This window comes from Podarcis vaucheri, assembly GCF_965113315.1.
Source record: "Podarcis vaucheri genome assembly, chromosome: 8".
Lineage (NCBI taxonomy): Eukaryota > Metazoa > Chordata > Lepidosauria > Squamata > Lacertidae > Podarcis > Podarcis vaucheri.
The window spans coordinates 94,042,957-94,055,428 of record NC_138766.1 but is presented as its reverse complement, the minus strand read 5'-3'; the positions used below and the strand labels follow the sequence as shown (position 1 = coordinate 94,055,428).

General features: G+C 50.8%; 1 protein-coding gene across 1 annotated transcript in view; it reads right to left on the bottom strand.

Annotated features, from left to right (window-relative positions):
* Positions 1 to 12,236, bottom strand: part of PPP1R16A (protein phosphatase 1 regulatory subunit 16A) — a 39,784-nt gene extending 27,548 nt beyond the window's left edge. The window contains exon 1 of the mRNA XM_082235716.1: positions 11,007 to 12,236. Within this exon, the coding sequence (XP_082091842.1) occupies positions 11,007 to 11,256 (250 nt within the window). The 5' untranslated portion in view covers positions 11,257 to 12,236. The remainder of the gene's footprint in view (positions 1 to 11,006) is intronic.
* Between the last annotated feature and the right edge of the window lie 236 nt (positions 12,237 to 12,472).

The window sequence follows — 12,472 nt, the reverse complement described above, 5'->3', positions numbered from 1 at the left end:
ACAATGACAAAACATTAAAACCAGTTAGAAACTTTCAAGAAGTTTAAAATGTTCTAAACACATGACCTCAACCAATAATTTCAGAGTTGCCAGGAACACTGCCCTTTGGCCATCAAATGCCTAGGCCAACAGGACTGTTTTCCAATTCCTCCTGAAAGTTACTAACGTTGGGAGACAGACTTGCCTCGCTAGGGAACCACCACGGAAAAGGCCCTGGCATGGGTCAATGCCAACCCAGAAGCCCTCAGTGCCAGTGTCACCACCAAAGTCTTTTCAGCCAATTGCAGGTGGCGCAGTGCTTTCAGCACCCGCAACACGTGGTCCCCTCATTCCGAAAGGGATTGCAAACTGCCTTGAGCTTATTTGTTTTTAAATGGAAAGGTACATAAGGCTGATACTGTGTGAGGCACCCGCCTGCACAAGAAGGAGCCTTTTTCTCACTCTGTGGCTGCCTCAGGGCAAACAGTCGCATGAACAGTCCCAGAGCTGGTGCCACAGGCACAAGGAGCCGGGAGACCTGCAGAAGAGAGCAGCCAAGATGACCAAAGGAAATGGTTGAGGGAGTTGGGGATGTTCAGCCTGGATAAGAGGTGACTGAGAGGAGATGGAATCATCCAATTGTAGAGTTTAAGCGACTGCGAGGGTCATCCAGTCCAAATCCCTGCAACTAGGGCCCTGTGGGACTTGACATCTTTCCGCAGGGCCTGCAAGACAGAGCATTTCCGCCTGGCCTTTGGCTTGGACTCAGTCTGACCCTTATGTTTCCCTCCCCTTATGGTCTTGATCTATGGACTACTTTTAAAATGAGGCTGCATTTTAAATTGCATATTAACCTGTATTTTAAATTGGGATCCCCCCCCCCGTTATGTTTTTACTGTAATTTTACTGGTGTTAGCTGCCCTGAGCCCAGCTCTGGCCGGGGAGGGCGGGGTATAAATTATTATTATTATTATTATTGTTGTTGTTGTTGTTGTTGTTGTTGTTGCAGGAATCTCAGCTGAAGCAACCATGACAGACGACCATCAAAGCTCTGCTTAAAAACCTCCAAGGTAGGAGAGCCCACCACCTCCTGAGGGAGACCAATATGATAGCCATTTTCCGATATCTGAAGGGCTATCCCATGGGAAATGGAGCAAGCTTGTTTTCTCCTGCTCCAGAGGGTAGGACTCAAACCAATCCATTCAGGTTACAAGAAAGGAGATTCCAACTCAACGACTGAAGACCTTTGATGGCAAGACCTGACAGCAGGATGGACTCCTTCAGGAATCTACCTGTCTGAAGTCTACCTGTCTGAAGCTACAGCCAAACCAGTCCTCCCCGCCACCACCTCAGCAGCTGACTCCTGGAGCTGGCTCTGGAACTGTCCATCCTGGCAGGGTCACCCAGGAGTCCCAAGCACCGCAATAGGACCAAGGCTAACAAGGTCTGACGGCGAACAACAGCAACCATGTCTGTTCTCCAAATCCCAAATGCAATATTTAAAGGCCATTGTCACTTCCAAATCCAGCAAAGCAAAAAGAGCAGCAATTTGTTCCACATTTCCTGTTCACTTTGGAGGCTCAAGAGGCAAGGCCTGACAAACCCAAGTGAGCCAGAGATCCAGGAAATCAAGGCCAGCGAGAAGGAAGCCAGTCTTGCTAGCAGCATGGGGAGAGTTTGGGTGGCAGGTCTTCTCAAGTGCAAAAAGGTCCCCAGAGAGACGGCTGAGGCCAAACCGCAAACCTTTGTGCACACCTAGAAGCTGGATGCGGTCCAAGGGCGAGGGGTGTGTTTTCCGGCCCCAACCCCTTGTGAAAACACCTGCTGTCTTCCAGCCAGGAACCTCTCCCTGCCAACAGAAACTCGCCAGAAACCCCGAGGCAGAGGGAAAACACCTATGGAGGCAGCAGGAACTGGCCCTGTTTATGCACCAAGGGGATGCAGTCAATATTGAGTCAGCCGCCTACGGGTGTTCAGTGGTAGAATGGGTCGAGTTGATCAAAGATAGGGTGGCAAGAGGGGCACTGAAGCAGCAATGGGAGCGCGAGATGGCACAAGGGAGGGGTTCTATGGACTCAGCAGCCACGCAGCATGAAAACCCCATCAGTCCAATTCCTCTTTATCCATTGCATCTCAAGGGGAACAAGGGAAAGCTTGGCCTGCTGTCTCAGATGCCTTCAGAGTGTGTCCTGGGCCTCCTTCCAGAATCATCCCACTTCCCTTAAGTATGACTCACAGAATCATAGATCAGCAGAGTTGGAAAGGTCCCGGGGGCCATCTAGTCCAACCCCCTGCAATGCAGGAATCTCAGCTAAATCACACATGCCCAGACTGCATAAGGGCCACCGCAGAGAGGCAGGTCAGTTGGGGTGGGTGTCACCTCTTTGGGGTCACCGTGAGGCTAAAGGCACCCCCCTTTATGTTCATATAGTTGGATTATTATCCAGTAGGAGAAAGTGAGTGGTCCATTATTGGATGGTAATTGGCACTGAGTTTTTTCTCACTGCTCAGAGAGGGAATCTGGTCTGTTAGGTTCCTCTGTGTTGCAACGCCACTTAATACCAGTCTATGAGACTGGACTGGTACAGAGTCAGGCCCTCCCTGGGAGGGAGGGATGCTTATGGTGCATCTTGAGCTGGCTTCTTGCTTCAGAGACAGAAGTGGGGAAATGAGCTGGCTGTAGATGGTGCTTGATGCTGCCAGGGATTCTTCACGAATTAGACATTCCCTTTGCGGCAAGTGGTTGGATGGGAATGAACTGCGTTATGGGGGTGGCTGATAGGAATGGCTGAGAGAGACTGGTATGTGGGGGCCCGGGGGGGCAGGCAAGGTTGTGCTTTGTGAAACAAGAGTGTGGAGAGAGGCTGAGGGTGCAGCCTCTAAACCCAGCGGTTTTGCTCAGCCGCTAATGAGTTTTGTAACATGTGATTTCCTTTCAGGCGTTTAAGAGGATGTTTTGTTTTGTTCCTAATCAGGCCGCTTTACAACATGGACTTTCATTGCATTTTGGCATTCAATTTTCATTTGCAATGCTTCATCTCAATATCTTGTAATGCTGTAGCTGTGATGTTTTAAGGCATCCTTTATCTGTTTAAAGATATTGTTTCTCCAAATAACTTTCAGTGCTGTTTTTGTGGATTTGCGACTCTATGTCGTGAGAGATTGCAGCAGTGATGGTATGAAGGATCCCATTGTTCTTGCTGGCTGAGCAGGACTAGATCTCTTTCGGGTGAACACATGAGGACAGGCTTCTTCAAGGGAAGAGTACAGCTCAGAAAGGCAACCAATTGCCTAGGGTGGTGGGCTTTCCCTGGCTGAAGGTCTTCAAGCAGAGACAGGACAAACCACCTCTTGGGGTTGCTGATGCTCTGGATTTCTTGCTAAGGGTGGGGAAGGGGATGCGCTAGATGGCCAGCCTTGATGCCGAAATCCAGCATCTCCTGAGCTCTGCAAGTAAAGCTTTCTCCCAATTGAAGTGCAGAGTGTTTGAGGACCGGGACATTCGCAGGGAAACCAAAATGCTTGTTTACAAAGCTATTGTACTACCAACCTTACTATATGCTTGTGAAACGTGGACCACTTATAAACACCATCTCCAGCTCCTTGAAATATTCCATCAATGGTGTCTCCGAAAAATTTTACACATCACTTGGGAAGACAGGAGAACTAATACCAGTGTACTGGAAGAAGCAAAGATCACCAGTGTTGAAGCAATGATTCTTCAACATCAACTTCATTGGACTGGTCATGTTGTGCGGATGCCTGTTAATCGTCTTCCAAAGCAACTACTCTATTCCAAACTTAAAAATGGAAAGCGTAATGCTGGTGGTCAACAAGAGAGGTTTAAAGGCTGTCTCAAGGCAAATCTTTAAAAATGTAGTATAAACACGGACAACTGGGAAACACTGGCCTGCGAGCGCTCCAGTTGGAGAACAGCCTTTACCAGAGGTGTCATGGGCTTTGAAGACACTCGAACTCAGGACATAAGGGAGGAACATGCTAGGAGGAAGGCACGCTTGGCAAATCCACACCATGGTCAACTCCCACCCAGAAACCAATGTCCCCACTGAGGAAGGACGTATGGATCCAGAATTGGCCTCCACAGTCACTTACAGACTCACTGTTAAAACCATGTTTATAGAAAACAATCTTACTCGGCTACGAGGGATCGCTGAAGATGATGAAGAAGACGATAAGGTCTCCTCCAACTCTACGATGCCACAACTGAACTGCCTGCTCTTTCCCCCTCCCTATATCTGGCACTACTAGACAGCTAGGAAGCCCACACTCTGCAGACATAACAAAGAGACATCACTCAGAGGAAATGCATTCCACATGTGCTACTGCTGTTCCTGAAGATGCAGCTTCACTGACTGTAGTTTAGATCGACTGCAGCTGCCTTTCTTATTGTAAGACAGGATCGTGATCTGACTGTCTGCCTCTTGCGTTTTGAAAGTCACGCATTATCATCCATTGCAATTTCTCCTGCATTTCCTGTTCTTGCTATGATGATTTAGTTATGGAACTCCCATACCGCCTGTGTTCCCAAACACGCAAATATTCCCACCTCTGGGGGCATTTTCCTTCCCTGGCGCAGGGGCTCTCCCCTCAAGCCACCTCCATTAAGGCTCTGCAGTTTTGCCAGGCAAACGCTTTCTGTGTTGCTAACCGGAGCCCTCAGCACTCAGCCATCAGCAGGCAGGCAAAGCATCAAGTGGGCTTCAGCCTTTAGGAGCCCCTGGGGCCACCCCATTGTTGCTTCAGGACCGCAAGGGAGCAGGACTTCCTCCTCAGCTGCCCAGAAGGTCAAGCACACAGCTCCCTTGCCGGAGTTATTACAGCTAAGCCAGAACAGCTTGTTCCTGCCATGGCTCCATGTGTCCACTGTCAACAGACACAGCTCACCCATGTGACACGCTCCCCGCAGCCAGCCACCCCTGCACCTAATGGCCTGTTTTGTACACACTTTTTTTAAAAGCTACCCATCAGCAACCTTCCAGCGCGCCCAGTTCTCATCACGCACTGTGTGTGCTTTCCTGCATTTGGTAAATGCCACTCATGTCTGCAAGAGACCATCAACCCTGTTTCAAAACAACGGACCTGGTTGCCAGTTCGTTTCCGGGGTTCCAATTCAATGTGCTGACTCAGGGCCCAAACACCTGAAAAGCCAGCTGCACCTCTGGTGCCAAGATCAGCAGAGATGCAGGTGGCTCGTTCTGGGCTCCTCCTTACAAACACAAGGACAGAAATGCCCATGTTTTGCTTTAAAATGAGACGTGCTTCCCCACAAGCCGCAGCCAGTGGCGCCCTCCACATTCCACACATTCCCCAAGTCCTAAGCTCAGCCGCCTGACCACAGCAGGTCCCTGCTGGGGAGGGGCAGTGCAACATATGCTGCCTCTGGTGGTGACCCCGACATCCTGGATTAATGCTTCAGGAGCATTTCATTGGGGGTGGGAGAGACACAATTACATGCCCCTGTTGTCAGTTTCAGGACATTAAAAAAGAAATAGATGGGTTCTTGGATGGAGATGTCATTGGCTCAGCAACTGTAGGAGACACAGAGCCCAGAGGCAAAAGGCACGGCCTGGACAGAGCGTGGGTGGTCTGGTCTGGGCCAGGGGCCAGGAGACTCCCTGGTCAGCATTCTGCCGGGCGCTCCAAGTGCTAAGGGTCAGTCAGGTGAAAGGGTCAGGGCCAGAGGAGGGGTCATGGCTGCAGAGGCCAAAAGCTCTGTCCTCCAGGACCGTAACGCTGGCAGCCTTCCCTGAAGCCACACGTAATTATCGGCTCCATTCTTCCACCGGCAGCCAAAGTACACTCCAAGCGGATCCAGCTGTTTAAAATTATTTCTATTTTCGGCTCATCCGCCTTTTCATTCAAGGATCACGTTTTGTCATTAGCTAGCCTAAGAGAGGAAGAGTCGGAGGCCGAGAGCGAATCGTAAAAACCCGGCAAGCTCCTTGGCCTGCGCCTCTGCCGCGGGAGGAAGTCAAGGGGGAGCCACTAAACACAGAGAAGGGAGAAGCCGCAGCAGAGACAGACTACGCCTCAGCACCACAGAGCAGAGTGTGGTGGCAGCTTACTGCTGCCTGCTGAGCTTGCATTTTCTTGCTCTTGCAGCCCTGAATTGAAGGGCAGGAATGGGGGGAGAAGAGATCTGCAGATTTAACTTTTACCAAAGTTGCGACATTGGCTGCGAGGTTGTGCCATTGCTAAATGTGGTCCCTTGCACAGCCAATGCAAGTAAAAGTGAGTCTCTGCCCCAAACAGCTTACAGTATAGATTTACGGCATGGCACAGGGGACTGACTACTAAGTGTCGAAAGCTGCCAAGGCTCAGAAGTTCCAAACTAGAACACTTTTCTTTTCTTTTTTTACTAACAGGAGATCCACATAGCCCAGACGTTCTGTGACTACTTGAGCTTTCCTGGAGAGAAAAGGCTTTCAATGGCTACTGGTCAGGATGACTCCACGTTCCCTACAGGTTCAGCACGCCTCTGAATGCAAGACTCCTGCTCCTGCTCGCCTGCCCTGCCTGGGGGCTTCCTGCAGGCATCTGGCTGGAAGCAGGATACTGGACTAGGACGGCTTTTGGCCTGATCCAGCAGAGATGCTCACATATTTAAGCCTTGCTGAGCTCAGGGCTACCATGTGTGGTTCTCATCCTGCTGATTCATTCATTAGGAGCTCAAATGTTTGAAAAGTAAGTTTGTTGGTCTAAACCAAGCGTAGGCAAACTAAGGCCTGGGGGCCGGATCCGGCCCGATCGCCTTCTCAATCCGGCCCACGGACGGTCCGGGAATCAGCGTGTTTTTACATGAGTAGAATGTGTACTTTTATTTAAAATGCATCTTCAGGTTATTTGTGGGGCATAGGAATTTGTTTATTATTATTTTTTCAAAATATAGTCTGCCCCCCCCCAAGGTCTGGGGGACAGTGGACCGGCTCCCTGCTGGAAAAGTTTGCGGACCCCTGGTGTAAACAGCAGCTGCAGCCCTGCCTGGAGCCGGCAAGGAAGCTGAACAAGTCACCTGGGCACAGACTCCTCACGCAGAGATCAGAGGCTGGGGCAGCAAAAGAGCAAATGGACAGGCAGGACAACAAACATGACTCCAAGTCAGAGGAAACAGCCCCCGCCTTCCAGTGTGAATATCTGAGCCACTACCTCCACCTGCATGTCCCACTGCGATCACAGAACCTTCTTTGGGCTGCCCGTCCATCTGTGTGTCTCACTGCGAAGGAATAGAGCACATCCTTTGCGTGCAGAAGGTCCTGGGTCAAATCCATGGCATTTCCTGAGATGAGCCTGATGGAGGAGGGCAGTGGGGCCCATCTAGCTCAGCCATCTGCTCTCAGTGGCCAACCAGAAGCCTGGTAACATCCCAAAATCATGGAGAGCTGCTACGCATCAACAATCCTGGGACTTGATGGAACAATGGTCAGACTCTGGATAAGAAAACTTTTGTGTTTTCTTGCTAGGGTCTTTAACGGGCCTTTTATGGACAGTGGATGCTTGGGTTGCGAACATGATCTGTACGGGAGGCACATTCGCAAGCTGCAGCGTTCACAACCCGCAACAAACACGTGCAGGTCGCAATTCAGCACTTCTGTGCATGCGCAAAGTGCAATTTAGTGTTTCTGCGCATGCACGAGTGCCAAAATCTGGAAGTAACCTGTTCCGGTACTTCCGGGTACGGCATGGTGTGCAACCCGAAAATGCGCAACCTGAAGCGTCTGTAGCCCGAGGTATGACTGTACATGTCTTTTAACATGTGTACCATCGGATCCTCTGGGCTGGGGAAGATGGACAAATAAAACGAAAAGCCTCTCGCTTGCGACTGCAGAAGACTTGCTTCCTTGTGGAAGCCTTTCAAATATGTGAAAACTGCAATTTTGTCTCTGCTTGACCCCCCTTCCTGCAAAGCTCCACTTGTCACATTTCTCTAAACCTCCCTCAAATGTTACTGAGCGGGGAGGAGGGAGCCCCATGGACGGGCACAGCCAGGATACGGCCTACCCACCTCGTAGGCCACTAAATGGGAAGGGGGGCATGGCAGAAAGAGGAAACTGGCAGTGCCAACCGGGTCTGGCTTCTAGTTTCTGCAACACGCCAGTAAGTCTTATAGAAGAAAGGCAGCAATTTGGGAAGAAAGGCAGTGGAGTGGGGTGGGTTTTTTTTTTGGGGGGGGCAGGTCATTCAGTGGATAAAGATGCCACTGAAGAACCCAGGAAGATTCCACTTCCTGGGAGAGCCGGGCAGCTTCAGCTGGTCAACTAACCATTATGCTTTTAAAAATGTCAAGCACCCCTGTTGCTCTCCACTGAAGCCCCTCCAGCGACACTTAAATCTTCCTTAAAATACGACAACAGAACTGTTTGGGGCAAATCATGGGCAGCCACAACTAGAGGCATCGGGCAACTCCATCCCCAGAAGCAGCCGGTCGTATGAAAGGCTTTCTGAACATCAGAGAACTTACTCTGAGTGTATCTTGGCAATTGTTTCATGGCAATCTTTATTTTCAAAGGATGCTTCTGAGGAGGTGTGATTTGCATGCGGTGAGACAGGCCTACGCACACTTCCAGGGTTTGCACATAGAACAAAGAGCATTAAAGGGACCCGAAACTCCTGCACCCTTTAACTCCCTTGTTGCACAATCTTCTATTGTAAGTTGCTGAGAGAACTTGGTATCTTACGGGGTGGCAAACAAATGTTGCTCGTTAAAAATTGGCTTCTTGGAATAGCAGAGCTTCTGATTATGCTACGAACCTGCACCCCCACAGCATCCCTTGTCAGGGGTGGGCCCACCAGGGTGCTTGAGGCTGGGGGGCAAGAAGCCCTTGGCGGAATCTCATCCCCTGGGTTTGCACCTGCTTCTTTGCCTTAGATCTTTTCTTAGCATCCAAAGCCTCTTTCGTTGCACCTTGCAGATTCTGCTTTCCTTGTTGATTCCCCTCAAAGCCAGGCACACAAGCGACCCAAGTAGAAATATGTCTAGAAGTGTTTATGAAGCAACCAGCTTCAGTCGGCTCTGATGCTGAACTGAAATTCCAATCAAGTTTCATGGAGCTTCCTCCCTAGCAAGCAGGCTTGGATCGCAGCCCTAGCATTTTTCGTTCACCTTTTTAATCACTGGGATTGAAATGGTTTGAAAGTTGATTTCTATTTTTTTGTTGTTGTTACATTTCTATTCTGCACTATTCCATTCCTCACTGTAGCATCACAACAACCCTGCGAGAGAAGCCAGGCTGACCGGATGATCTGGCCAAGGCCATCACACAGTGACCTTCACTGCCAAGTGAAGGGTTTCCTGCAGAACTGAGCGGGAGCAGCCTTTCGGATTTACAGACTAACACCGCAATCCTGTGCATGTCTACGTGGAAGTAATCCCACTGATCTGAGAGGGCCTTGTTCCTTAGGATTGCAGCCACAGACTGGACTCTCCGCTCCCTTATCTGGAAGTGTGCCCCTCTGGACACACACAGGAATGTGCTCTACGAGTTCTGTGAAATTCACATGTTTACATGTTCGAGTCAACAATGGCTGCCACACTGGAATTACTACTGAGACGAGTGTGGAATTCTGAAAGAACAACTATCCTCCTTCTCACTTTGAGAGGGGCGGAATCATATGGCCAAGGCTTGCAAGTGGAAGTAAAGGAACGGAGAAATTAGAGACTCAAAGACTGAAGTAAAGGAAAGAGGGAAATTGAGGACCATCGGGATGGGGCCTTTGGGAATGAAGGGAGGACCATAATGATACTGCTATGTAGGATTATAGAACTATAGGGTTGGAAGGGAGCCTCTGGGGTCATCTAGTCCAACCCCCTGCAATGCAGGAATCTCAGCTAAAGCATCCATGATGGACAGCCGTCCAATCTCTGCTTAAAAGCCTCTAAGGAAGCAGAGTCCACCACCTTCCCAGGGAGTCCGTTCCACTGTCAAACAGCTCTTACAATGACAGATGGCCATATTTGTATTTCTGCAGCTATAACTGGACACACAGTGGAGCCAAAGACAGAAAAGCTTACAACAACTTGGGTCTTTGTTGTTTGCACGTTGCTATAGCAGAATAAAGTTCTCTGAGACACAACTCCTTATAGCTTGCCAGAATCCTCATTTTTCTTAGGTTTTCTAGCTCTTGCGGCAAGAGAGCTGGGAGGAAAACATGGGAAACAGACCACATTTCTCAGATTCATTATGCTTTCAACTTTCATGATTCCCAGACCAATATGCTAGGTTGGGGAAGGCTGACTAAGAGACTGAAATATGATAATAGTACCACCCTATTCTGCCTTGGTCAGACCCCACCTGGAGTCCCGTGTCCAGTTCTGGGCACCTGAGCCTAAGACAGATGTTCAACAAGCTGGAACATGTGTAGAGGAGGGTCTGGAAACCAAGCCTCAAGAGCAACTGTTGAGGGAGTTGGGAATGTTTGGTCTGGAGAAGAGAAGGCTGGGAGGCAACAGAATAGCCATCTTCAAATATCTGCAGGGCTGTCACATGCAAGACGGCGCAAGCTGATTTTCTGAGGCTCTGGAGCAGGCATCCCCAAACTTGGCCCTCCAGATGTTTTGGGCTACAACTCCCATCATCCCTAGCTAACAGGAGCAGTGGTCAGGGATGCTGGGAATTGTAGTCCCAAAACAGCTGGAGGGCCAAGTTTGGGGATGCCTGCTCTGGAGGGTAGGACCTGAACCAACGGATTCAAATGACAAGAAAGAAGTTTCCGACTTAACGTCAGGAAGGACTTTCTGATGGTAACTGATGTTCAAGAGTGGAACGGACTCCCTGGGAAGGTTGTGGACTCTCTTTCATTGGGGATTTTTAAGCAGAGGTGGGATGGCCATCTGCAGGAGGGGTTGGACTAGATGACCCTCGGGCTCCCTTCCAACTCACCAATTTCATGACTCTGATTCCCCAGCCCTGCTGCCTGAGATGGCTGCAGGGCCTGGGCGCCATGTGGACCAGGAGTTCTGCCACAAAGCTTCATCCCCCTCCCCACTGCCACTGGGCTCCAGCTCCTACCTTCTTCCACGTCGTTGCGGCACGCGGCCTCCAGCAGCCGGATGTTCTCGGGGAACAGCACCCGCCTCTCCTTGCTGCTGCCCTTCTTCTTCTTCTCCGCTCTGGCCTTCTTGCCCTGCACGTCCTTCTCAAACTGCGCCCACTTCTTCAGCTGCTGCGTGCGGCGCTTCTGGGCGTGCTTCAGCCGCTCCTGAGTGCCCATCCGGCCCACCGCAGACATCTCGGCCAGCAGCTCCAAATGCTCCGCCATGGCTGACCAGGGGCAAGTCGCTCGCTCACCTTCCGCAGTCAGGGATGCCTGAGAAGCATCCGGAACAGTTCCACGTGGGGTGGGGAGGAAGGGGGCTTTAAGGAGCCCCCTTCAAGCATCACCAGCAAGGCTTCCAAAGAGCTCAGCCCAAAGGCAACGGCTTCTTACTGCTGCGCTGTGACCAGTTGCCAAGACTGTGACATCCCTGCTGGCAAAGGGAGAGTGTCCTCCATGGCCGACCCACCTGTTGGCCCTTAAAACCTGAAGCTGAGAAGTTGGGAGCCTCTCACCAGCAGGGTATCCATGCAAGTTATCTAATAACAAAAGCACGTAGTGAACTGGGTGCTGGATTCACAAAGCTGGAAGAAAGAGCAGCCCTTTGCGAGACACTGTCAAGGGGTCTTAATGATGCTTGGGAGATATTTTCACCACCTAAACAGCTAAGGAAGCAGGGGCCAAACCTGGAGCCTGCGGGGAGGCATTCTGAGCCCTGTTCCAAGATCCATCCTCAATAATGCAGCTAGCTCCAATCAAAGCACAGTTCTGATCATCTCTCCATTGAGAATAAAAGCAAAGCACAAATCCCTCCACCATTGGTCTTTACTGGCAGCTTCCAAATGGCAGCCTCTGTCCCTCTCCAGTCCAGAGTGCAGCAAGCTTGTTTCCAGGTGCACACCTGATGGTCATTACTACCGCTCAGGCTCTGATAGGAGCCTCATTACCCAGATAGCACACAGCCGGCTGTCTCCTCTGCTGACAAAGCGAAGGCCTCAGAGTCTGGGGGCAAAGGGAGGCAGGTCTCTGCAGGCTGCCAACCCGTTCCGAGGCACACATGAGTACCTATGAGAGCTGCCCGTGACTGCGCCTCCCAGCCACCACCCCAGGGCACAGCTCAAAACTGCCCCACAGATTCTGCTTCAATTCCAGCGACCCCCAAGATGTCTCCAAAACTCCAGGCAGCTCTGCTCTTGCAGCTGTTTCGGAACCTTCCACGTGTTGCTGCGCGAACCTCCTTCAAAAGGAAAGTGGAGATGCTGGAGAGGCAGCGCGGAGGGTCCCTGCTTCCTGTTCTCGCTCCCAGCAATTTGTCTTGCCGCTGCCTCCAAACCTTCAGCTCTCCCCCTCTCGCTCTCTCCAGCTACTCAGGAGCTCAGCTGAAGGAACCGGCTGGCAGGGGTGAGCACTGCTCCTCGATGGAGACTCCTCCCTCCGACAG